The sequence below is a fragment of the Monodon monoceros genome, unplaced genomic scaffold (assembly GCF_005190385.1).
Source record: "Monodon monoceros isolate NGI ecotype Baffin Bay Population unplaced genomic scaffold, NGI_Narwhal_1 Super_Scaffold_11, whole genome shotgun sequence".
Classification (NCBI taxonomy): domain Eukaryota; kingdom Metazoa; phylum Chordata; class Mammalia; order Artiodactyla; family Monodontidae; genus Monodon; species Monodon monoceros.
In genome coordinates, this window is record NW_021703767.1 from 95,458,905 (window position 1) to 95,484,872 (window position 25,968).

The 25,968-nt window shown below is 43.0% G+C and overlaps 1 protein-coding gene across 2 annotated transcripts in view; it reads left to right on the top strand.

Annotated features, from left to right (window-relative positions):
* Positions 1 to 25,968, top strand: part of SLC7A14 (solute carrier family 7 member 14) — a 120,632-nt gene that overhangs the window by 82,006 nt on the left and 12,658 nt on the right. For both annotated transcript variants that reach the window (XM_029214893.1, XM_029214894.1), the window contains 4 exons: positions 482 to 699; positions 9,267 to 9,413; positions 11,951 to 12,159; positions 14,338 to 15,215. In XM_029214893.1, the coding sequence (XP_029070726.1) occupies positions 482 to 699; positions 9,267 to 9,413; positions 11,951 to 12,159; positions 14,338 to 15,215 (1,452 nt within the window). The remainder of the gene's footprint in view (positions 1 to 481; positions 700 to 9,266; positions 9,414 to 11,950; positions 12,160 to 14,337; positions 15,216 to 25,968) is intronic.

The following is a 25,968-nucleotide window of genomic DNA, read 5'->3' on the forward strand; positions in this document are numbered from 1 at the left end:
AATGGAAAGAACACCCTTCTTCCAATAATTTTCAAAGACACGTATTTCTAAATTTGCTAACAAAGAGAAATTTATGGACTATAAACTAAACAACAATGAAGATAAAACAGTTCAAATAACATGTCAGATCCATATATACATCTGAATGTCCTGGGACAGTCCTGACTTTGGATGTTTCATGCGATGGTTCCATAGGCACTGCTGTAATTGTCATATCATGTGTCCCAATTTTTGGTCCAGGATATTAGGCCGCCTCACCTATATACCGAAACCTTCCCATTTGCAAATAGACGCCTGTGGACCACAGTGGAGGCGAACACACACACACACACACACACACACACACACACACACACACACACAGTTCCTTCTCCCTCCGTAACAAACTAACCACCTTTCTCTGAGCTGAGTGCAGATGCACCGGGGTAGGCCTGGGATTTTTTCTCCCTGGACAATATTAGCTCATGTCTTTCCACTCTAGGGAAAGGAAAACAATCATACCCGGACCTTCTGGCTTTGGTGATCGCAGTCATCGTCACCATCATTGTCGCACTGGGGGTGAAGAATTCTGTGGGCTTCAACAACGTACTCAATGTGCTGAACCTGGCAGTGTGGGTGTTCATCATGATTGCAGGCTGCTTCTTCATCAATGGGAAATACTGGTCTGAGGGCCAGTTCTTGCCCCACGGCTGGTCAGGGGTGAGTTCATTCCTAAATCCCAGTGTACCTGTTGCACGCTCTGCCTTCCACCCTGCGACAGTCTGAGACATACTTTCAAGAAAATGCTGCTTGTCTCATAACCTTCATGGCACTCTTTTCATCACCTTTTATCTGAATTTAATTGGAATGCTCTGAAGAAGAGGTTTTTTTTTATTTATTTGTTTCACAAACATTTGAGATCCTATTTTATGTGGAAAACAATAACAGACTTGAAGTTTTGGTCACTTGCAATATACCTAGTATTACGCTAAGTGTTCTGCATATAATATCTCATTTAACCTTCCTAATAACCTTGCAAGGAGGATATTTACATTCTGGTCTTACAGATGAAAAAAACTCACACTCAGAGAGGTCAAATGACTTGCTATTAAGCACACAGTGCAAGTGCTCAAGTCAGGATCCAAAGCCAGGACTGTCTGACTCCATAGCCTGTACCTGAACAGCTCAGTCCTACAGAATCTCTCTACAGTCTATTCAGACAGTCCGTAAATACACAAGGCAGTAAAGGAGGCTGGGAGAGTGGGCGGGTGAGAAAAGCATGAGTGTTGCCTGGGTATGGAAAAAGAAAAGAACAGTTTTCAAATCTAATCCCAACATTTGACCTAAGGTGGAGAGTTCTGCTGGGGTCTGAGAGCAGAGAAGCCCACCTGGTGTGGTCTGTGGGTTGGCAAGAGAGTGCGCTGGACCAAAAGGACATTTTCAGATCTCATCCCTGTGACCTGATGGTGTGGTTTATGCTAAAGAAAGATGGGAAGGTCCGAGTGGCAAATTCTTTATACTGAGAAGTACTAGTTCTAAGTCGCACCTGGATTCTTTCTCTAGCACGACTAAAAATGCTTACTTTATGGATTTATTGGTAAAATTCACCAGCTCATTCTTCTTTTTTTCAAATAGAATATAAATCAGAGAATTTTGAGTTAGAAGGGATCACAGAGGTCACCTGGTCCCATCCCCTCACTTAACAGGTAAATAAACTGAGGCTGGGAGAGGCACACCCACCCAGAATCAGTGACAGAAGTCCAGGATTCCACCAATTTTGCTTTTGTAGATTTTGCTTACACTGGTTTTCCTCCAAGAGGTCCAGGGACCAGAAATAGCTCTTGGAGAACACTCAAAATAACTTCTGTGTATTCTAAACCATGCCACGCTGTTCAATGCAGAGAAACAAGCAAGGAAGCAATTTAAGCCAAGATTTCTAGTCTTCTGCTTATCAGTAAGAATTCTGCAGAGTTCATCCCTCCCTCTTGAAGTGAATAAATCCTAAAACTGGTTAAAACCAGAAGAAGAGACAAACAAACACTGTTAACCCCGTTCTGGATTCCCAAGTCTATATTTTCTTATGATACAAATCGTTCCCTTCCTATCAAGTAAGAAAACAACAAATTGTAATAATGAAAAAGAAAGAATGTTTTCCCAGAACTCAACTGCATTTTCATCATAGCACATGAAAATGTTCTCACCATTTTCTTAACAATGTAAGAAATTACTGGGTCATGGACCTACTACGAGACTTTGGCCAACAGTTAACTTCTGTGCTTTCAGGTTTTCTCATCTATCAAGTGGTAAAACTAATGACAACCAAATGTTTGCAAAAAAAAAGAATAAAATCTTAGATGTTTTTATGTGCACATTGTGTGCTTAGCAACAGTGATCATGACAGGAGGAAGGAGTTAGAATTTACCCACTACCTGCTGGGTGCCCAGCATTCTGCTCTATGAATATTATCTCACTCTTAAAACAAAACTTTAAAGCAGGTGCTGCTATCCCCAACTTACAAATAGAGAATTCAAGGCTCAGAGAAGCTGGGTAACTTGCCTAAAGTCATTTAGCTAGTCGGTGCCAGGACTGAAATTCCCACCCAGGTGTGTGGCTCCAAAGTCCCTTCCACTACACTGAGTGCCTTATGTACGATGACCCCTCCCTTCTGAGCCTTCTTTAAAAAAAAAGTAAGAATGTAATTAATCTGACATGTCACATTTTCATTTCCTTTAAGCCTTCAAAAAGTCTTGGGGTCTTGGAGCTAGAAGGAGCATTAAGATGGGGGTATAGTTAAGCCGGCCCAGGCCAAATGTGCATTTTTACTAAGACTATATCATATCAAAGCAATTTGAAAACTCTTCTTAATTACTCAGATCATGTTTAATTTTCAAAATCTCCCTAAGAACTTATCTAAATGGCACACACTGTAGTCTAGGCCCCGTGTGAAGACTGGAAATAGTCAATATCCTCTGTGTAAATACCCTTTGCCCATGCTGAAGAAGATGAACCAGTCTTTTAGCTCTTCCTTTTGTGCTTTGTTCTGGGGTCTTTATTCTCTTTAGGAGGATCTCCTCTCCCTGCTCAGGGGCTCCACATCCTTCCTCAGTCAGGAGCTGCCTCATCACGGAAGGAGCTAATCAAGCTAGGCTTAGGGGCTTCCCATTTACCCAATCCCAGGTCTCACTAGCTTCTACAGCAAGAAAAGAAAATTGGAAATCAGGCATAAAAAAGAAAGGAAGGATGCCATCCCTAACAATTTTTTCCTTATGACATACTCTTTCATATACACTTTTCATTTAATCTTCACCACAGCCTTGCAAGGTAAGTACAATAATCTCCACGTTTACATCAAAATAACTGAAGTTTAGAAAAGTTAAGATCACAGATCTAGACTGTTATAGAGTTGAAATTCAACCCCAGTCCTAGATGAGCCAAAGCCCTTATTTACTCCATTACACCCAGGTTTGCACGCATCGAACCAACTGTCTTTTTTGGCACCTTTGGCCACTGACCTCACTCCAACCCAAACGTGCTACCTGGAGTAGGCTTGTCATTGGTCACCAAAAAAGCTTGGCTGGGATTTTGGATTTTTCACTGCAAATCCATATTCCCTGCAAGAAATTCAAATATATGTCCTAGTGGCTGTGCCTAAAAACATCATCTGAGCACAAAGGACAGCCCAGTGTGAAGATGATGCTGACTCATCCTCTCCGCTGTCTGCCTGGCCTTGGATTTCTGCGTTGTACATTTCCTCCACAGCCGACTGCCTAGACCTGTTCTTTCTTGACTTTGGTTTCAGGTTGCTTTTCCAGTCCAGCAAGGCCAGTTTGAATATGGAGGCTATTTTTTAAGATCTGACACCTTCTCACGAGCATGTCATCCACCAAGTGAATAAACACACTCCCTACTCTGTCATCTGACAATTGTCAACAAAATCGAGTTGCCTACTTGGCAGCTTCATGAACTTCTTCACTCCTTAAGGAAATTCTGACCCACCCCGACAAGGGAACTAGTGCAGAGTTCCAGTCCACTTTCTTCTTCAATCCTTTTAGGTAGGACGGGATGGAGGAAACCACTGTGGACAGAGTGGTTTATAAGGATACCATTACACGACTTGAAACACAATTTTCAAGGACTCTGAAAGAGTTAAAGAGCAATCCATCCTCTGGCCATGGACCCCTCAGAAGCCTACTCTTTCCCTGCTCCAACCACTTCCTTCCAAAGAAAATAGCATAAGGAATGGTTTACTCACTTACAGGTTCTGGGTCAAATGCTTCTTTGGTCTTGAAGAGCTTAAGAACAACAAACATTTTTTTTCCCTATATCAAGTAACTGCTGGCCCTCAGCTGAACCCCTGCTTCCATCTGCAATTCCTCAGCTCTTGAACATTGTTGGATGTGTATTCGCTATATGTTATTTGTTCTCGATGCTATCTTATGGTTTCTCTTTAACCAAATAAGACACTCTACCAGCACAAATAGCTCCCAGGAAAATGGTTCAGAGCAAGTATTTGTGGGGAATGCTGACAGCCTCCAAACAAAGGAAAACCTGTTTCCCATGTCTCCACATTTGAATCCACTTGTTGGAACGTATTAGCACATTCCACTGTCACTGTGGACAGGCTGCTAATAGACCTGGAGCATGAGGGTGGAAGGAAATGCTGTTAAAGTTGGAGTTTTGTCTTGTGACCTTGAGAGTGAATTATAAAAATGTGCCTAATTATCTCCTAGGCGCACCTGGCAGACACGCCAAGGCAGAATACAGAGAGCTGCCGCATCCTAATGCCTCTCAAATATCACAAGGCACGAGGACCAGCGTTTAGGGATCCCAGACGCTGAGTAGCAGGCCAGCAATGACATTCTTTTGTCAACTAATTAAGCAGCGGCCCGCCAGCAACTGAGGGACGTGCTGTTTCCCCACAAACCTCTGTAGAGGGAAGGAGCCATCTGGATCACCTGGCTGAGCAGCTACACCAGGTGGACTTTGGAAGACAATTTCCATTAATGTCATCAAATAAAAATCAATACTGTTTTTTTTTATTTATATAAAACATTAAAGGAAAGTTAGGATAAAGTACAGATGAACCCAGAAACACACACACACACATTCACCCACCAATTTAATTCACAGATGCTCACCCCTAGGTACCACACACATTCTTTCATGCATGGAAGTGTATCCTAATCGTAAATACCAGAGGCCGGATCTGAGATCTGGGCAGAGTGAAGTGGAAAGCAGTTTTAGTGGGTATTTGGGTAGAGACACACCCATACACAGTTTCATTTCGTGGTTCTTTTGTATTTACCAGAAATTATTTGCTTACAAGGAAGAAAAACTTATTCAAACTAACTCAGGTAAAAAGGTGACCCTATTTGCTAATTGTATTATCTTTTCTTACATAATCTGTTTATTTAATCTATATCTTGTTAGGCCAGAGTCTGCTTGATCTTGGCAGGTGCGCTGATTTTTCCCTATTTGCCCACAGTCCCCAGATCCATTCTCTACCCCTCATGCTTTGTTCTGTGCTCCAGAAGACCCCCTGCTGGTTGCTTCCTGTTGGGTTTAGCCAATGGGAGATATCATCAGATCAGAAGGTGAGAAGAGAACAAGGCCAGGGTATTTCTTCCTCACTTCTTCCCAGCCCTGACCCCTAGAGTGCCTTCACTGAAATCATTCATTTGAACCATCTGAGTTAAATTCCGTGTCCTGCCTATCGCAGTGGAACCTCCAGATGTCCTACCTTTGATCTGTTTAGTCTTTCTTCAACCATAATTTCTTTCTAGTTCTACACATGCAAGTTCAGGCTAACAGATATTCTCTTTGCAAACTTATTCTCTCTCTTCCCAACTTGATCATAGTTAATTTTCTGGTACCTAATCATTATCAGTAACTGCCATCCATTCTTTCATTCATCTGGGAAATAGCAGCATCCGTGTTTTACAAATAATATAGATATTTATTAATCTTGTTCAGTTTGTTACCACAGTCAAGGTAGCATTTCGGGTCATGCAGTGTCATCTAGACTCCAAGCCCCAGGAAGTCAAGCTCAGAGTGCTTTTTGCACATAACTGCATCCACATCACCAAGCACAGTTCCTGGTTCTTGGGAGCAGTTAATAAAATGTGTCAAGTTCTAAAAGAAAAATAAGGAGGACGAGGAAGAGGAGGAGGAATTTGTGCCCTTGGTTTCATCTGTTCTAGAAAAACTTATAAAAGTAATAAAAATACTACTGATAAGAGGAATATTTATTAAGTACCTATTGTATTCTATGACTGTGGTTGACTGCATTATCTCATTTAATCCCTGGAACAATCCAACGAGCTAAACACAATTTTTATTTCCATTTAAGTGATAAAGAAAATGAGACCCCAAGGGGTTAGGAACTTGTTCTAGGTCACCAAGTTAGTACCTGGCAGAACCAACCTAGGTCTGCAGAATCTGCACTCCTAACCAAGTCCTATGCCACCCATTTGCATGGCTCTGTGATTCCCGCTGAAGCCTTCAAAATTGGAAGGTGTCCCTCCAATTCTGTCTGGAGGTATCTTCCACTGAGTCTTCTTTTTCAGTTAGACATCCCCTGGTCCTCAGTTAATCTTCATATGGCATGGTTTACAGACCTCTCACCTTTTTCCAGGGTAGATTGGCCCTATAGTTCTTATTTAGGACCTTCCTACCCACCTATCCTCAGCAGGGAGCTCTTGCAGTATCTATGACCTTTCCATCCAGCACTGATCACACCAAGTGGGCATGGCACCGTAGCCGTGGGACATCCTAATTGGGAGCAATGCATCTTTAGACTGATTGCCAGAGAAGGTCACTGTATGATTTACAAGAGGGGTGTGTGTGTGTGTGTGTGTGTACGGGAAGAAAGATGTTAAAGGAAGAGAGGACAGGACTGTTTTCTGGAAGCTGTCTTAAAGCAAGGCTTTCCTTGATTGGAGCAGCTTAGCAAGCCTACAGTCCCAATAATCATTTATCCCTGAACACCAGAGACATTTTTTAGACAAATGAAAACAAGCACGTTTCCAAACCTGTGAACCTCCGCGTACGACGAGGTGAGATCTGTTTGACCTTCTTGTCTGGAAGCCAAAGACACTTTCCACGTCCTCAAATGGAGGACTTCGCTGGTGTGAAATTGGGAGTTATCTCCTCTCCCAGAAAGTACCCCTCTGGTGACAACTGCTTGTTTGAGAAGTTCTTTCTATTAGAATAGATCAGGAGTTCTTAGTTTTTTTGTGTGCAGTGGACTCCTTGGCAGTCTGGTGAAGCCGATGGACCCCTTTTGAATTATGTTTATATTATGTATAAATTGTGTTTATAAATGAATAACCTAATTACACAGGAGTTCGAAAGAAATCAATTACAGTTAACCTATGGACAACACGAGTTTGAACCAAGCGGTTCCACTTAGGTGGATTTTTTTTCAAAAGTACATACTACAGTACTACACTGGTCAGTGGTTGGTTGAATCTGCAGATACAGAACCACAGATATGAAGGAACCGAGTACATGGGGGAACCACAGATACATAGGGCCAGTATAAGTTATACTCAAATTTTCAGCTGTGCTGTGGTTGGCACCCCTAACCCCCATGTTGTTCAAGGGTCAATTGTATATTGAAATATAGTTATAAAAATATTTTTAAATTGTGATATAACAATGTGCTTTGTTATCAGTGCTTTAAATATTAATATCTATGTCTAATAACTGACATAAATTGGAAGTCACAATGAGCACAAGTGGTATTTCAAGATCTCTGCAACAACTAATACGATGGGAAAATAGCTGATTGCTATTGGTGACAAAGTCACAGGTACTGTTAGTCACCTACACTCATAATTGAAAGAAATGATAACATTCAGTTGAAGGGTAGTGAAAAGAAAGATGTATTTTTTTCTCTGAAAAATTCTCAGACCCTCCCCCATGCGAATCGCATGGACCCCAGAATAAGAACTTCCAGTTAGATAACTGAAGCATTAAAGTCCTGACAGGAGAGACTGTAGAAGAGACCAACTCATTTTACGGATGAGCAAAGGTTGCTTTTGAAAGTTTGAGACAGTCTTCTATTTTGTGATGTTCCTTGTGGGTTCCAGTTCTCAGTATTTTCTCTTTTACCTATTGAGAAGTCAGTAGGAAAGGTAAGAGTGAAAATTTAGGGACAGGTGTCTGCTTGGCACGTGTTTAGAATTTCATCATTTATAAACTGAATATGGAGAAAAGGAAAAAATGGTCAGTCCACAATGAGCCTCACTCCTGGCCCCCTGGCTAGAGCTTGCAGGTTGCCAAATGCCCTCACCCCATACACAAAAGCCCAGAAAAATCTCTTTCATCTTCCCCAAATGGGACACCCTCAAGCATTCAAAGAGGCACATTTCTTACTTTCAGCTGATAATGAGAATGCTAAGGTGGGAAAACATAATTTAAACTTCGATAGGTTCTTTGGAAGAAAGTCACACACTCCTCAATGGAAGATTTTCACTGCTTGACTCATCAAGTCACAGTCACCCTTGGGATCACACAGGCTCCTGTCAGACAGGCATCCAGCAGATGTCACTGGGTACCACCTCCTCAGCTTCACACTGCCTCACTCCTCCTCCTGCCCCTGCCTTGTAGCCCAACAAGGCCACTCAAGCCCCCAAAAGGAACAGTAAAATCAAATTGTCTCTACCTGTCTTCCCATGAAAGACACTACACGATCTGAAGATCTGAAAATCTTTTATATCGTTTCGCATCTGGAAGATGCCCTGGAAAGGATCTACCAGGGTCACTAATGGTAATCTGGGCAGGACAATTTGTGCAAAAGCATCTGAGCCCCCTACACCAAATGCCAGAAGCACCCACCCCATGTCTCTGTGTCAGTCACAAGTACCTCCCTACATTTCCAAACATCTCCTAAGGGCAGTCATACGGACCCTGGTTGTGATTGAGAGCCACTAAATGAAAACAGAGCACAAAGAAGTTAATGAGTTCCCCAAGACATAGGGATAGCCAACTTACTGATTTATATGTAACCCCACTGACTTCCAAAAATTATTTGAAGGTGTTGAATGACCTCGTTTTTATTTGGATATAATCCTTCTTATCTTCATTTTACACATGGGGGAATTTCCCAGTGTCACACAGCTAGAAAGTAGAGATCAGAACTCAAGCGTTGAGCACAAGTTCTACCATGTTACTCCTTCTACCACTCAGTACTGTTTGCCGGGCACCAGGCAATTCTGGGGACCACGTCAGGCCCCGGTGCTGCCCTGACACTCTGAGTCTGATAAATGTCTTCATCCCTATAGGTGCTGCAAGGAGCAGCCACATGTTTCTATGCATTCATTGGCTTTGACATCATCGCCACCACTGGAGAGGAAGCCAAGAATCCCAACACATCCATCCCTTATGCTATCACTGCCTCCCTGGTCATCTGCCTGACAGCATATGTATCCGTAAGTACCAAATGCTTATGTGACCCTCCTCATGGCCTTTTCATATTTGACCTTAAAATGTGGCTCTGGGACTGGGTTTCCTTCTGTCAGGAAGTAATCCTTTACTTGTGCCTTCTCGGTGTTTGTACACATATGTTTCGTGTTGCTCCCTCTTTTTACACTGGCTCAAGCTCATCCCACCCACCAATGACAAGGAGAGAATCAGGGCTCCAAACTGGAGATGGGAGAAGCCCCAGGTCCTCACTTCAGCCATGGCCCCCATCCCTGCTCCGTCCTATGCACAGGCTCTTGGTGTCCGCTGCTGCCCACGGGATAGTGTGCAGGGAGTGGGCTGCCGTCCAAGGAGCTCAGATCACAGGCTGGCAGTAACGGGTGGGTGTGCAAGCAGAGGCACTGTGGGCCTCTGCGCTCCCTCCTCAATGCCCTTCTGTCTTCTGGGAGCTTCCCGGCAGCAAAGAGACAAGGCTCTCCCAGGGTGGGGAAAGAGAATTCATCATCCTCTAGAAATGCTTCTCCCTTAAATCTGGTGGGTTGGGGGGTGCAGAGTGGGAGGAGATGTCATTTCTTTCTGCCAGTTGCTCCCTCTTTTTACACTGGCTCAAGTTCGCCCCTTCAGGTTTCCCTGCCAAGGGAAGTCCTTAGAATGAAGCCTTCAGGCTGTCTCCTGAGGATCACGCCCCTCAGACACTCCTCACACTTCTGATGTGTCATCTCTCAGCTCCCATCCCAGAATTTCTATCACAGAAATAGTTCAGCCACATGCAACATCCCCCTCAGCCCCTGGCAGTGGAGAGGACCAGCTGGTAAGCCGACAGATGTGTCGTTACACAAATCCCCCCAAGTCCTGGGGGTCCAACTCACTTCAGCCACCACAATTATCATAGAAAGAGCCAGCAGCCGGGGTGCACGCTGTCAGCCCTGCCGCTCCTGCTGCCACGGCATGCGATAAGAACCTCTTCACAACCCCTACCAAAAAACCTGGAAAAACACCTTTAGCAACAACCTGAAGAAACCAGGCCAAGGGATCATTAAGGCACGCTGCAAAACAGGACTGTCCTGGAAGCCAAAGGAAAACATGAGAGCAGCACTGGATGTGGTTTGCCCGCCCCAAATCTTTATGGATAGGTCAGTTATCAACCCCCTCCCCCCGCCATGCACACACACGCAACTGGCTTCATCTTATCCAACCCTGATTAGCCCTGCAGACAGAATGTTCAGGAACAGCTGGGGGTGGGGGAAGCAGGCAGGGGTAGCAGCAGAGACACTCTGCTCTGCATTCCCCCTCCCTCATACCTCCCCTCTTCCAGTAGTCAACCACTGTAGCACACGCAGTAAAGTTAATAATCACAGCTCCTTCCTTAGTATGGTGCTTTACAGACTACAGAATATGTCTACGCATCTACCAACCTTTGCCTATCCTAATCTAATGTGGGCAGGAGACACTCTGAGAGTTGCTGTAAGAATCTATCCCTCTCTTCTCAGGTCTATCCCAATGTTGCTGGGAAAGATTCCCTTTTACAATGCGTGGGCCCTAACCATGCCTCAGGGGTTGTTTGGTCTTGTGTTGGTCAGCAGGCACCCATTCTACCACCAGGAAAAAGTCAAATTGCTGGGCTGTGGTCATTCATCCTGCTGTCCTCCCTAGTGGCGCATGGCTTCACTGGAGGATCTTGGCTCCTGAGAAATAGGCAAAGAGGTGATCTAGAAATGAACCACTCTCTCCTTTTCAGGCTCTGGACTCCCTCACTGATGCCAGGATTGGCCTTCACAGGCCAGGGGGCACCTGGTCTTATGACTGGCGGCTCCATCACCTGGGGCCAATTATGACGGGAGGGATGTTACAGCAGATCTATGACATGTGAGGAGAAATAGGTCCTGGTTAAGCAAAGCCATAGTGGTCTTATAGCTCACAGTAGTACTGGATTCCATCCTGATGCCATAATTTATTTCTTGGCCTGCCTGGTTCCTGGGACTGAGCTACAGAGAGGAAATGGAAACATGAGTCCCGTCAGTTAATCGGTTGTGGATCTCCTACGTATTTATCTTTAGAGTTTTGATCTCTGGTCTTTAGGGTAACATCTAGTACAGTTAAGATCCTGTAGGACCCTGAAAGTATAAAAGAAATGAGACTCTTGTCCACGTGGGCAGGGTGCTCATGGTCACTGCCAGGCCCTGGCTCTAGTGCCTCAGGCTGCAGCTCCTTCCATCGGATAATATCTGCCCTTCATTGAACTATCAGTGTAGCTCTGCTCTCATGGAGCTGAAATACCTGCAGACTTATCCCTCAGATACAAAAGGGTCACAGGGAGATATTACAAATGATTTGGTCTAGTCCACTAAATTCACATGTGGGGAGAAAATACTGAGACCAAGCGTTCCAAAGGCCAAATAACTGGTCTACAGTAAAGGCACGTGCCAAGAAGTGGCAGATCCCAGCTCCCATGCAGGACCAGGCCTCTTTGCTCTCCTATGGGACCTCCATCCATGCTTCAGACAGACCCCTCTACCTCCAGCCATGTTTCCTCTTGTTTTAACAGGTGAGCATGATCTTAACTCTGATGGTGCCATATTACACAATTGACACGGAATCCCCGCTCATGGAGATGTTTGTGGCTCGTGGGTTCTATGCTGCAAAATTCATAGTGGCCATCGGGTCGGTTGCAGGACTGACAGTCAGCTTGCTGGGCTCCCTCTTCCCAATGCCGAGGATCATTTATGCCATGGCTGGCGATGGGCTCCTTTTCAGGTAAGGACTATGCTCGGTGGCATTTATTCTATTCTTCCATGCCTGCCCAGGGAGACTGTCACCCCACTGTCAGCCTGACTGTAATTTTGATGTGAGTGCCTGTCACACAGACAATGGAACTTGTCATATATCTTGGCAAAGGGTTTGAGTGAAATTAGTTTAGGTCCTAAAACAGCCCCTCCGTTTGACTCTGGGTCCCTCAATCTAGCAACAAACTAATATGTCCCCCCAATGGCTCTCTCCCCTCTTATTTGACATTGTATAAAGATGATGAGTGCCAAAATGCTACACTGGGTGGCCTCCAGAAGGAAGAACCCATCCCGGGGGCATCTGAGGCTTGCCCTCACATTGAGGCCTGATGACTGCCCTCTCTGAAGCTGATAAAGTTCACAGTTACAATCAAAGAGAGGATAAGACCCTCTGAACAGAGCCTAATAATAGTAGCAACAATCGCTACCATTTATTGAACATTTGTGTAGCCCAGGTATATGGTATCCCATTTAGTCAGCACAATAACTCTACTTTACAGAAGAGTATACTAGATGAATACACTCAGAGAGGTTAAAAAAAAAACTTGCCCCACATCCCCCAGCTGCTGGGTGGCGGGGTCAGGATTTGAACCCAGGACTGTCTGATCCCGACAACCAGACTTTTAACCACACCAGTACACTGACACTTCCAGCCCCCTAAGCTGGCTATGAAGTAGCCTATCTGCCCATGGTACAAAGGGGATGTGGCCCCATCTCTTGGTTCCTAGTGTCTACTGTGTGAAAAGCTGGCAGGGAAGGCATTCTTCAAGCGCACAAAACAAGGAGTAAACCTCCAAGGAGCTCTCAGGAGTGCAGAGGGATCCAGCTCAGGGACTTTATCTCTGCCATCGACTGTCACATTCTGTACCGTTTCCTCCACATACCCCCTGAGGTCACCACCGAGCTGTGACCTTGGGGGAGCTGGAAAGATCAAGAAAAGGCTGACTAGCTATCTATTTTATATTTGGTAGTGTATATATGTCCATGCCGCTCTCTCACTTCGTCCCAGCTTACCCTTCCCCCTCCCCGCAGCCGCATAGCACAGGGAGATCAGCTCCGTGCTTTGTGACCACCTAGAGGGGTGGGGTAGGGAGGGTGGGAGGGAGGGAGACGTAAGAGGGAGTTGATATGGGGACATATGTATATGTATAACTGATTCACTTTGTTTTAAAGCAGAAACTAACACACCATTGTAAAGCAATTATGCTCCAATAAAGATGTAAAAAAAGATGTTAAAAAAAAAGAAAAGGCTGACCATAATGGAGGTGTGACAACTTCACACACCCAAAACGTTTTTCAGCTGTCAACGAAAACCGGGAGGAAAGATGCTGGGGCTCCGAGCACAGTTTATAGTCCTGTTTCATGGACTGAAACATGGAAATAAGGGAGGAATGGAAGAGGAGGGAGCAGGGAGTGCCAGAATGAGAGAGGAGGAGGGCGGGAACCTACCTAAGCCTCCAGGAACTGCTCAAGAAGGGTGCCATTCAGTCACCCTTGTTGGTCTTCTCTATCTTCTCCAGTTAGTAAGTGGCCGGATTTAGGTTTCATCCAGGAGCACATGTTCTCAACGACTGTACTACTTTGCCAACCAAGTCTCTGTACTTCTGTTGCAGAGCAAGTGCTTCTCAAGCTTTGGCATAAATCCGAATCCTCTGGAGGTTTTTTAAAGTGTAGACTTTGTTGGGCCCCACTCCCAGAGAGTCTGACATGGTAGGTCTCATATTTCTAACATATTTCTAACGAGTTCCAAGGTGATGCTGATGCTGTTGATCCATGGACCACACTTTGGGTAACACAGGTGTAGAGGACCCCCAAGCAGATGTATGACTTTGCCAAGTATCCCTTCTTCATAGCAAAGCCTATGCTTCAATTTGGATTTCTGAGAACCCCCTAGATTCAATCAAACTATCACATCACATAATGAAGTAGGAACTTTAATAGAGAAGTTTGGCTCAAACTCAAGGAATTAAAGTAAATTCTGTTTAAATTCTATTCCGGGAACCGAATCCTGGGGTAGGGAATAGCAGCTGTATTTAAAGCAGTGAATCCAGAAGTAAGCTGGAGAAACAGGACCAGGAGGTGTTAAACCATGTTGAATCAATCCCCACGTGTAGCTCACCGTGAACCCTCTGCTTGCCCCTCCCTTCAGGTTCCTGGCTCACGTGAGCTCCTACACAGAGACCCCAGTGGTGGCCTGCATTGTGTCGGGGTTCCTGGCGGCTCTCCTCTCCCTATTAGTCAGCCTGAGAGATCTGATTGAGATGATGTCCATCGGCACCCTCCTCGCCTACACCTTGGTCTCTGTCTGCGTCTTGCTCCTTCGATACCAACCAGAAAGTGACATTGACGGGTTTGTCAAGTTTTTGTCTCAGGAGCACACGAAGAAGAAGGAGGGCATTCTGGCTGACTGTGAGAAGGAAGTTGGCTCTCCTGTGAGTGAAGGGGAAGAGTTTTCCGGCCCAGCCACCAACACGTGTGGGGCTAAGAACTTACCATCCTTGGGAGACAACGAGATGCTCATAGGGAAATCAGACAAGTCGACCTACAATGTCAACCACCCAAACTACGGCACCGTGGACATGACCACAGGCATAGAAGCTGATGAAACTGAAAACGTTTATCTCATCAAGTTAAAGAAGCTGATTGGGCCCCGTTACTACACCATGAGGATCCGGCTGGGCCTTCCAGGCAAAATGGACCGGCCCACAGCAGCTACAGGGCACACAGTGACCATCTGCGTGCTTCTGCTCTTCATCCTCATGTTCATCTTCTGCTCCTTCATCATCTTTGGTTCTGACTACATCTCAAAGCAGAGCTGGTGGGCCATCCTTCTGGTCATTCTGATGGTGCTGCTGATCAGCATCCTGGTGTTTGTGATCCTGCAGCAGCCAGAGAACCCCAAGAAGCTGCCCTATATGGCTCCCTGTCTCCCCTTTGTGCCTGCCTTTGCCATGTTGGTGAACATCTATCTCATGCTAAAGCTCTCCACCATCACATGGATCCGGTTTGCAGTCTGGTGCTTTGTGGGTAAGCAACTTCCTTTGAAGCCTTGAGAGTTCCCTTCTAAGACCTTGATCAGGCTTATCTCAAAATTACCTCCTAGCTGGACTGGGCATCACTATTCCAAGAGAAATCTGGCTGGTTCTGTGGATCCCTACTTCCTGCTTTAGAGTCAAAAAAGCCAGTTGTGCCCTTTCTGCCTGTTATGATCTTGGTTGTGAGTTTTGAAGAATGATACTGATCAATCCATCACTTCATTGAATCCTATTACTGGATGTTCTTCTGGTGGATAATTAGTATCATAGAAAGTCCACTTAAAATGAATCCACATTTTTAAAAAGGACAAAAATAACATATAAAAATGAGGGTGGGAAAGGCTGATTGGAATTCTTAGAAACTAAAAATTATGAAAAATTTTATTTATCTTACGTTCAACAAAATTAAAATGGCAATCAATCATGCCATGTTTTTTTAAATGAGCAAACTATGAATTAAGTATGGGGTTTTAGGCACAGTTTTTTGACAAAATTGTATCATGGCACCATTTAACAGCCCTCACTTTTTGTTGACTTTGCAAAATATTCAAGTTTTTCATTTTTTCCCCAAGATCTTTCTTCATCCTTTGATATTCCAATCATTCTCTTGGGAAGTACCCATCATACCATCATCCTTGTTGCTTTTCTCTCCTTCTATTGATAACTGATAGGACTCTGTTGGGTCATCAACGTCCACAGCTTTGAGTGAATTACTATTGCTCTCTCTAAACTCACTTTCACTGCCTTCAGGAAGTCCTGTATCATTCCTAAGATTTCTAGTTTTCCTTTGGGATCAATTTATATTATATTCACATTACATGTTTATCCTATATGACCATCACTGATGTTTATGAAATTGCTGGGGATTGGTGCTCATGATAACTTGAGAGGGATGTTTAAGTGAAGACTAATTTTAAAGTTCCTTAGTTATTATTTTTATATTTCCTATACAACTTGGTAACCCTGGGGTCTCTGGCAACAAATACTTAGCTAAGGAGAGTCCTTAGGTGCTCTGAGGAATAGGAAAGTAAAGAATAAGTAACTCAGCCTTAAGGGAGGCAAGACAAATATGTGTGAATCAACCAGCCTGGGTGAGGCAGCATAGAGAGTCATTGAGTTGTAGCCCATCCACTCCTTGAGGTCAGGGATATGGGTGTTCAACCCGGTGACCTCTGTGCCGGAACATAGTTCGTGCTTAATAAATACCTCTCTATGATTGTAAAGCACTCTTCAGATGAGAAAAAGGAAACTTCCAGTCAGAATAGCTGGAAAGGACTTCAAGGAGGTAGAATTTGAACTGGGCCTATAAGATAGGATTTCGGTAGAGGGAAGTGGGGGGAAACACAGGATTCAAAGCAAAGAACATACATCTCCCAGAAGACTCCTCACATCCGAAGGCCATCCTATGCCTTCCTGTAAGCATTTTGTACCCATTTTTCACTACCCTAAGCCTCATCCCTTGTTAGACTTTAAGAGATCTCTTGAGAGGACCCCACCGACTCATGAAAATTCCAAGCATTTATATGCTTCATTCACAATCTCTCTTTTCTGTTTAAACACTTTTCCACTGGAACAAGAAGCTAACCAATGGAAAGATGCTATTACGGGTAGAAATGAATGAAGTGGGTAGAAATATTAGTCATGTATTTGTCAAGTGAACGAAGGCACAAACGCAAATACACATGAATCTATTCATCTTTTCCTGGACTATTTAAGCTAGAAGAAGCCCCCAACATCTAGTACAGTGTAACCCACAGTGTGGTGACTATTCCATTGTTAATATTTGGACTGATTTTAGAGAGTATATGAATGAACTTTTAAAAATATTATATGATTATGATTCACCTTCACAAATACTAGAAAAATATATACATTCCCATGAATCTGGTGATTATTTTTAAATTCTAAAAGTGAGTCAAGGAGATTCAAGATGGTGGAGAGTAGGTGGATATGGAGTTCATCTCTCTCCACGGATGCATCAGGAATACATCTGTAGATGCAACGATTCTCACAGAACACCAGCTGAAAACTAGCAGAAGACCTTGGACACTGGGAAGGACTATAAATATCCCTGCATAACTGGGTAGGATGGAAAAAAAGAAGGGAGAAGGAGGAGGAGAGGAAGCAGGACAGGACCTGCACCCCAGGGAGAGGAAGCTGAAGCAGAGGAGAGAGCCCTGAATTGGGGGAAACCCCCTCTCTGGCGGGGAAATAGACTGGGACAGAGGGGAAGCATTAGAGGCTGTCGGAAGACGGTGAAGTGGCCAGTCTGTGGCAGACAGGGCCGAGTGAGAAATACACAGACGGTCCATACTGTGGCCATACGTGCCCGGGACTGGGACGTGTATTCACAGGTGAGCAAAGGGGCTGGGAGCTGGTGCGTGAGGACTGGAGAACAGGCTCAGAGCGAGAACTGCTGTTGGCTGTGGGGAGACGGACTGAGGGGATGGGAGGGAGGAAATCTGCAGCAGGGAATGCCTAGGGAGGAAGACTGGACTGCCATGGAAGCAGGGTGCTATTGATCAGTCACACACAGGGGGAGAAGCCATTACTGTAGCTTCTCTCTACCTACATGCCAGCACCTGCCAGTGACAATAAAAAAAAGCCCCCTCAGGGCTGGCCCTCATGTGCCTTATGCCGGGAGGCAGAAAAGGTCCTCGCTAGGGCCATATCTCTTGCACCCGTGGTCGCCGGCTTCCCTGCACATTTGGCGCCCCTGGGGCTCCCATGATCCAAGCAGTCATACCACCTCTGCGCCTGGTCCTCACAGGGGCAGACCCAAGAGCTCCAAGGCAGACTCAGGACAAGACTCCTGTGGGTGGACCACATGCAGAGGTGGGGATAAAACCAAAGCTGAACCCCAGGGATGGGGTGACTAAGGAAGAAGATGGAAAATCTTTCCACCAGCTGTACAAGCTGCAGATTAAATCCCCACAATCAGTTAGGTAGACCCTGCATCTATGGAACATCTGAGTAGACACTGAGTGTTCCCACAAATGAAAACAGTCTAGGGCTTCCCTGGTGGCACAGTGGTTGAGAATCTGCCTGCCAATGCAGGGGACACGGGTTCGAGCCCTGGTCTGGGAAGATCCCACATGCCGTGGAGCAACTAAGCCCGTGCGCCACAGCTACTGAGCCTGCACGTCTGGAGCCTGTGCTCCGCAACAAGAGAAGGCCGCGACAGTGAGAGGCCCGCGCACCGCAATGAAGAGTGGCCCCCGCTCGCTGCAACTAGAGAAAGCCCTCGCACAGAAACGAAGACCCAACACAGCCAAAAATAAATAAATTTATTAAAAAAAAAAAAAACAACAGTCTAGCTCTGGCAGCTGTGGACTTTGGGGGCAACACATGCAGGAACTGGGCCAGATCAGAGCCTGAGTGGTCCCCACAGTGCTCACAGCAGGTCCAGAGACCAGCCCAGAGGCAGAGGAGAGCCTCCTGGGGAGGCAGAGGGGGGCTGTGGCTCACGGCGTGTGCAAGGACACTTACAGCAGACACCCCATGGAAACATAATTATTACTATTGACTTTATTATGTTTTGATTCATTCTGTTGTTGGTTCTAGCTTTTTTTTTGGTTTCTTTTTCTTTCTTTTTTTGTTTCTTGTTGTTTTAGGGGGGTTTTCTTGTTTTGTTTATTTAGTCTTTTGGGATCTCTGCTGTATAACTTTTTAAAAATTTTTTTATACATTTCTATTTATACTTTGCTTTTCTGTTGTCCTGTGTTTTTTCCCTTTTTATTTTATTATCTTTTTAATCATTTTTATCACTTTGTTGTCTCCTTGCTTTCTTCTTCAGTTGGCACACTGCTTTGGTTTTGTTTTTAGGTTATGTGTTTTTGTTACTTTTAATCCTAACTGTTTGATTTCATTTTTGAATTCTATTTGTCTGGTTGTTCTCTGGCTTTTTGTTTTATTTGGCTCTGTTTTTGTTTCTTTTATGTGTGTGTGTGTTTCCTTGTTTCTGTTTCTGTTTGATTTTGTTTTCACCACTTCTCTGGGGTTTTGTTTGTCTTTTTTTTCTTTAATATATTTTCTATTTTTTTAAATATTTGTTTCTATGTTGCTTTTCTGCTCTTCTGTCTTCTTTCCCCTTTCTCTTTTTCTCTTTTTTTTTAATATCATTTTTGTTGGTTTGCTTTGTTTCTTTGCTTCATTCTCCAGCTGGCACTCTGCTTTGGTTTTGTTTTTTGGTTCGGGGTTTTTGTCAGCTTTCTTCTTAATTGTTTGATTTTCTTCTTGGGTTCTTTTGTTTGTCTGGTTGTTTTGCTATTTGATTTATTTTGTTCTGGTTTTGTTTCTTTTGTGTGTGTGCATGTTTCCTTGTTTCTGTTTGTATGATTTTACTTTTTACCATTTGTCTGGGGTTTTGTTAGTCTTTTTTTTTTTTTTTTAAATCCCCCTTATTGCTGGGACGAGCGACTTGCGGGGTCATGGTCCCTCAACCGGAAGTCGAGCCTGAGGCTCTGGAGTGGGAGCACTGAGCCCGGGATGCTGGACCACTAAAGAATTCCCGGCCCCAGGGAAGATTAATCACCAAGGGCTCTCTTGGAGGCCTCCATCTGAATCCAAAACCCAGCTCCACCCAACTGCCAGCAGCTACCAACGCTGGACGCCTCACACTAAACAACAAACAAGACAAGAACAAAAACCCATTCATCAGCACACAGACTACTTAAAGTGATAGTAAGCTCACAGACACCCCAAAACATACCACATGACATGGCCCTGCTCATCAGAGGGAAAATACTCAGTTCCACCCACCAGAACGCAGGCACCAGTCCCTCCCATCAGGAAGCCTACACAAGGCACTGGACCAACCCCACCACCGGGGGCAGAGAACAGAAGCAAGAGGAACTATGACCCTGCAGCCGAGGGAAAGGAGACCTCAAATACTGTAAATTAGACAAAATGAGAAGACAGAGAAATATCTTATAGGCAAAGGAGCAAGATAAAAACCCACAAGGCCAAATAAATGAAGAGGAAATAGGCAAACTACCTGAAAAAGAATTCAGAGTAATGATAGTAAAGATGATCAAAAATCTTGGAAAGAGAATAGAGAAAATACAAGAAACGTTTAACAAGGACCTAGAAGGACTAAAGAGCCAACAAACAGTAATGAACAACACAATAACTGAAATTAAAAATACTTTTAATTTTTTTAATTAAATAAAAAACAGTGGAAAACTGAGGCAGAAGAATGGATAAGTGAGCTGGAAGATAGAAAGGTGGAAATAACTTCCAGGGAGAAGAATACAGAAAAAAGAATGAAAAGAATTGAGGACAGTCTCAGAGACCTCTGGAACAACATTAAGCGTACCAACAATGAATTATAGGCATCCCAGAAGAAGAACAAAAAAGAAAGGGTCGGAGAAAACATTTGAAGAGATTATAGTTGAAAACTTCCCCAACATGGGAAAGGAAATAGTCAATCAAGTCCAAGATGTGCAGAGAGTCCCATACAGGATAAACCCCAGGAGAAACATGCCAAGACACATATTAATCAAACGAATAGAAATTAAACACAATGAAAAAATATTAAAAGCAGCAAGGGAAAAACAACAAATAACATACAAGGGAATTCCCATAAGGTTAACAGCTGATCTTTCAGCAGAAACTCTACAGGCCAGAAGGGAGTGGCAAGATATATTTAAACTGATGAAAGGGAAAAACCTACAACCAAGATTACTCTACCCAGCAAGGATCTCATTCAGATTTGATGGAGAAATCAAAAGTTTTACAGACAAGCAAAAGTTAAGAGAATTCAGCACCACCACACCAGCTTTACAAAAAATGCTAAAGGAACTTCTCTAGGCAGGAAACGCAAGAGAAGGAAAAGACTTACAAAAACAAATCCAAAACAGTTAAGAAAACAGTAACAGAAACATACATATCAATAATTTCCTCAAATGAAAATGGATTAAATGCCCCAGCCAAAAGACACAGACTGGCTGAATGGATACAAAAACAAGACCCATATATATGTTGTCTACAAGAGACCCACTTCAGACCTAGGGACACATACAGACTGAAAGTGAGGGGATCGAGAAAGAAATTCCATGCAAATGGAAATCAAAAGAAAGCTGGAGTAGCAATATGCATATCAGATAAAATACACTTTAAAATAAAGACTAGGGCTTCCCTGGTGGCGCAGTGGTTGAGAGTCCGCCTGCCAATGCAGGGGACACGGGTTCATGCCCCAGTCTGGGAGGATCCCACATGCCGCAGAGTGGCTGGGCCCGTGAGCCATGGCCGCTGAGCTTGCGCGTCCAGAGCCTGTGCTCCGCAACGGGAGAGGCCACGACAGTGAGAGGCCCACGTACCACAAAAAAAAAATAAAATAAAATAAATAAAATAAAATAAAGACTATTATAAGAGACAAGGAAGGACACTATATAATGATCAAGGGATCAATCCAATAAGATATAACAATCGTAAATATCTATTCACCCAACACAGGAGCACCTCAATACATAAGGCAAATGCTGACAGCCATAAACAGGGAAATGAACAGTAACACAATAATAGTAGGTGACTTTAACACTCCACTTACACCAATGGACAGATCATCCAAACAGAAAATAAATAAGAAAACACAAGCTTTAAATGACACATTAGACTAGATGGACTTAATCGATATTTATAGGACATTCCATCCAAAAACAACAGAATACACTTTCTTCTCAAGTGCACACGGAACATTCTCCAGGATAGATCACACCTTGGGTCACAAATCAAGCCTCTGTAAATTTAAGAAAATTGAAATTGTATCAAGCATCTTTTCCAACCACAACACTATGAGACTAGGTATCAATTACAGGAAAAAAAAACTGTAAAAACTACAACACATGGAGGCTAAACAATACGCTACTAAACAACCAAGGGATCACTGAGGAAATCACAGAGGAAATCAAAAAATACCTAGAAACAAATGACAATGAAAACACGACGACCCAAAACCTATGGGATGCAGCAAAAACAGTTCTAAGAGGGAAGTTTATAGCAATACAATCCTACCTCAAGAAATAACTCAAATAAACAACCTAACCTGACACCGAAAGCAATTCGAGAAAGAACAAACAACCCCAAAGTCAGCAGAAGGAAAGAAATCATAAAGATCAAATCAGAAATAAATGAAAAAGAAATGAAAGAAACAATACCAAAGATCAATAAAACTAAAAGCTGGTTCTTTGAGAAGATAAACAAAATTGATAAAACATTTTTCCAGACTCATCAGGAAAAAAAGGGAGAAGACTCAAAGCAACAGAATTAGAAATGAAAAAGGAGAAGTAACAACTGACACCGCAGAAATACAAAGGGTCATGAGAGATTACTACAAGCAACTATATGCCAATAAAATGGACAACCTGGAAGAAATGGAGAAATTCTTAGAAAACTACAACCTTCCAAGACTGAACCAGGAGGAAATAGAAAACATGAACAGACCAATCACAAGTCTGAAATTGAAACTGTGAATAAATATCTTCCAACAAATAAAAGCCCAGGGCCAGATGGCTTCACAGGTGAATTCTATCAAACATTTAGAAAAGAGCTAACATCTTTCCTTCTCAAACTCTTCCAAAATATAGCAGGAGGAAAAACACTCCCAAACTCAGCCTACGAGGCCACCATCACCCTGATACCAAAACCAGATGAGGATGTCACCAAAAAAAGAAAATTACAGGCCAATATCACTGATGAACATAGATGAAAAAACCCTCAACAAATACTAGCAAACAGAATCCAACAGCACATTAAAAGGATCATACACCGTGATCAAGTGGGGTTTATCCCAGGAATGCAAGGATTCTTCAATATATGCAAATCAATCAATGTGACACACCACATTAACAAACTGAAGAATAAAAACGATATGATAATCTCAGTAGATGCAGAACAAGCTTTTGATAAACTTCAACACACATTTATGATAAAAACTCTCCAGAAACAGGGCATAGAGGAAACCTACCTCAATATAATAAACTCCATATATGACAAACCCACAGCCAACATCATTCTCAATGGTAAAAAACTGAAAGCATTTCCTCTAAGATCAGGAACAAGACAAGGGTACCCACTCTCACCACTATTATTCAACACAGTTTGGAAGTTTTAGCCATGGCAATCAGAGAAGAAAAAGAAATAAAATGAATCCAAATTGGAAAAGAAGAAGTAAAACTGTCACTGTTTGGAGATGACATGATACTCTACATATATAACCCTAAAGATGCCACCAGAAAACTACTAGAGCTAATCAGTGAATTTGGTAAAGTAGCAGGATACAAAACTCGTGCACAGAAATCTCTTGCATTCCTATACATTAACAATGAAAACTCAGAAAGAGAAATCAAAGAAACACTCCCATTTACCACTGCAACAAAAAGAATAAAATATCTAGGAATAAACCCACCTAAGGAGGCAAAAGACCTGTATGCAGAAAACTATAAGACACTTACAAAAGAAATCAAAGACGATACAAACACATGGAAAGATATCCCATGTTCTAGGATTGGAAGAATCAACATTGTGAAAGTGACTATACTACCCAAAGCAATCTACAGATTCAATGCAATTGCTATCAAATTACCAACGGCATTTTTCACAGAACTAGAGCAAAAAATTTTACAATTTGAATGGAAACACAAAAGACCTCGAATAGCAAAAGCAATCTTGAAAAAAAAAAAGAAAAAAAACAGAGCTGGAGGAATCAGGCTCCCTGATTTCAGACTCTACTACAGGGCTACAGTAATCAAGACAGTATGGTACTGGCACAAAACAGAAATATACATCAGTGGAACAAGCTAGAAAGCCCAGAGATAAACCCACACACATATGGTTACCTTATCTTTGACAAAGGAGGCTAGAATATACAATGGAGCAAAGACAGCCTCTTCAATAAGTGGAGCTGGGAAAACTGGATAGCTACATGTAAAAGAATGAAATTAGAACACTCCCTAACACCATTCACAAAAATAAACTCAAAATGGATTAAAGACCTAAATGTAAGGCCAGACACTATAAAACTCTTAGAGGAAAACATAGGCAGAACACTCTTTGACATAAATCGCAGCAAGATCTTTTTTGACCCACCTCCTAGAGTAATGGGAATAAAAACAAAAATAAACCAATGGGACCTAATGAAATTTAAAAGCTTTTGCACAGCAAAGGAAACCATAAACGAGATGAAAAGACAACCCTCAGAATGGGACAAAATGTTTGCAAATGAAGCAATGGACAAAGGATTTATCTCCAAAATATACAAGCAGCTCATGTAGCTCAATATCAAAAAAAACAAACAACCCAATCCAAAAATGGGCAGAAGACCTAAATAGACATTTCTCCAAGGAAGACATACAGATTGCCAACAAACACATGAAAAGCTGCTCAACGTCACTAATCATTAGAGAAATGCAAATCAAAACCACAGTGAGGTATCACCTCACACTGGTCAGAATGGCCATCATCACAAAATCTACAAACAATAAATGATGGAGAGGGTGTGGAGAAAAGGGAACCCTCTTGCACCGCTGGTGGGAATGTAAATTGGTACAGCCACTATGGAAAACAGTACGGAGGTTCCTTAAAAAACTAAAAATAGAACTACCATATGATCCAGCAATCCCACTACTGGGCATATACCCTGAGGCAACTATAATTCAAAAAGATACATGTACCACAATGTTCACTGCAGCACTATTTACAATTTCCAAGACATGGAAGCAACCTAAATGTCCATCGACAGATGAATGGTAAAGAAGATGTGGCACATATATACAATGGAATATTACTCAGCCATAAAAAAGAACAAAGTTGAGTTATTTATAATGAGGTGGATGGACCTACAGTCTATCATACAGAGTGAAGTAAGTCAGAAAGAGAAAAACAAGTACCATGCTAATGCACATATATGTAATCTAAAAAAAAAAACGGTACTGATGAACCTAGTGGCAGGGCAGGAATAAAGACGCAGACATGGAAAACAGACTTGAGGACACAGGCAGGGAAGGGGAAGCTGGGACGAAGTGAGAGAGTAGCATTGACATATATACACTACCAAATGTAAAATAGTTAGCTAGTAGGAAGCTGCTGCATAGCACAGGGCGATCAGCTCGATGCTTTGTGACGATCTAGAGGGGTGGGATAGGGAGGGTGGGAGGGGGGCTCATGAGGGAGGGGATATGGGGATATATGTATACATATAGCTGATTCACTTGTTGTACAACAGAAACTAACACAACCTTGTAAAGCAATTATACTGCAATAAAAGTTTTTTAAAGAGTCAAATTGAAGAAAAAATTAGTACTAGTACATGTGCCATATGATTCAAAGTAATAATTAACACTTATATAGCTCTTGATACTTATTAGCCATCATTCCAAGGACTTTACTTATGTTAACTTATTTAATCTGCACAGCCACCTGCATTTCACAGATGAGGAAACTGGGGCACTTGACTGAGGTCACACAGTTAGAATACAGCAAAGCCAAATTAGAACTCAGGTGTGTGGGTCCAGAGTCCATGATCATAACCACTATACTAAAAATGTAGTATATGAATATAAATAACATATAAATAAAGTTTGAGAAACACTGACACGGTCCACCACTTCCCCACTTCTCCCTCTCTCAACCTTACAGATAAGCAAACTGAACCTCCAAGAGGTTAAATAACATGCTCAAGGTCAACAGGAATAACAGGAAGTTATTCATAGAGCTATTACTACAATCCAGAATCTCCATGCTCAGAT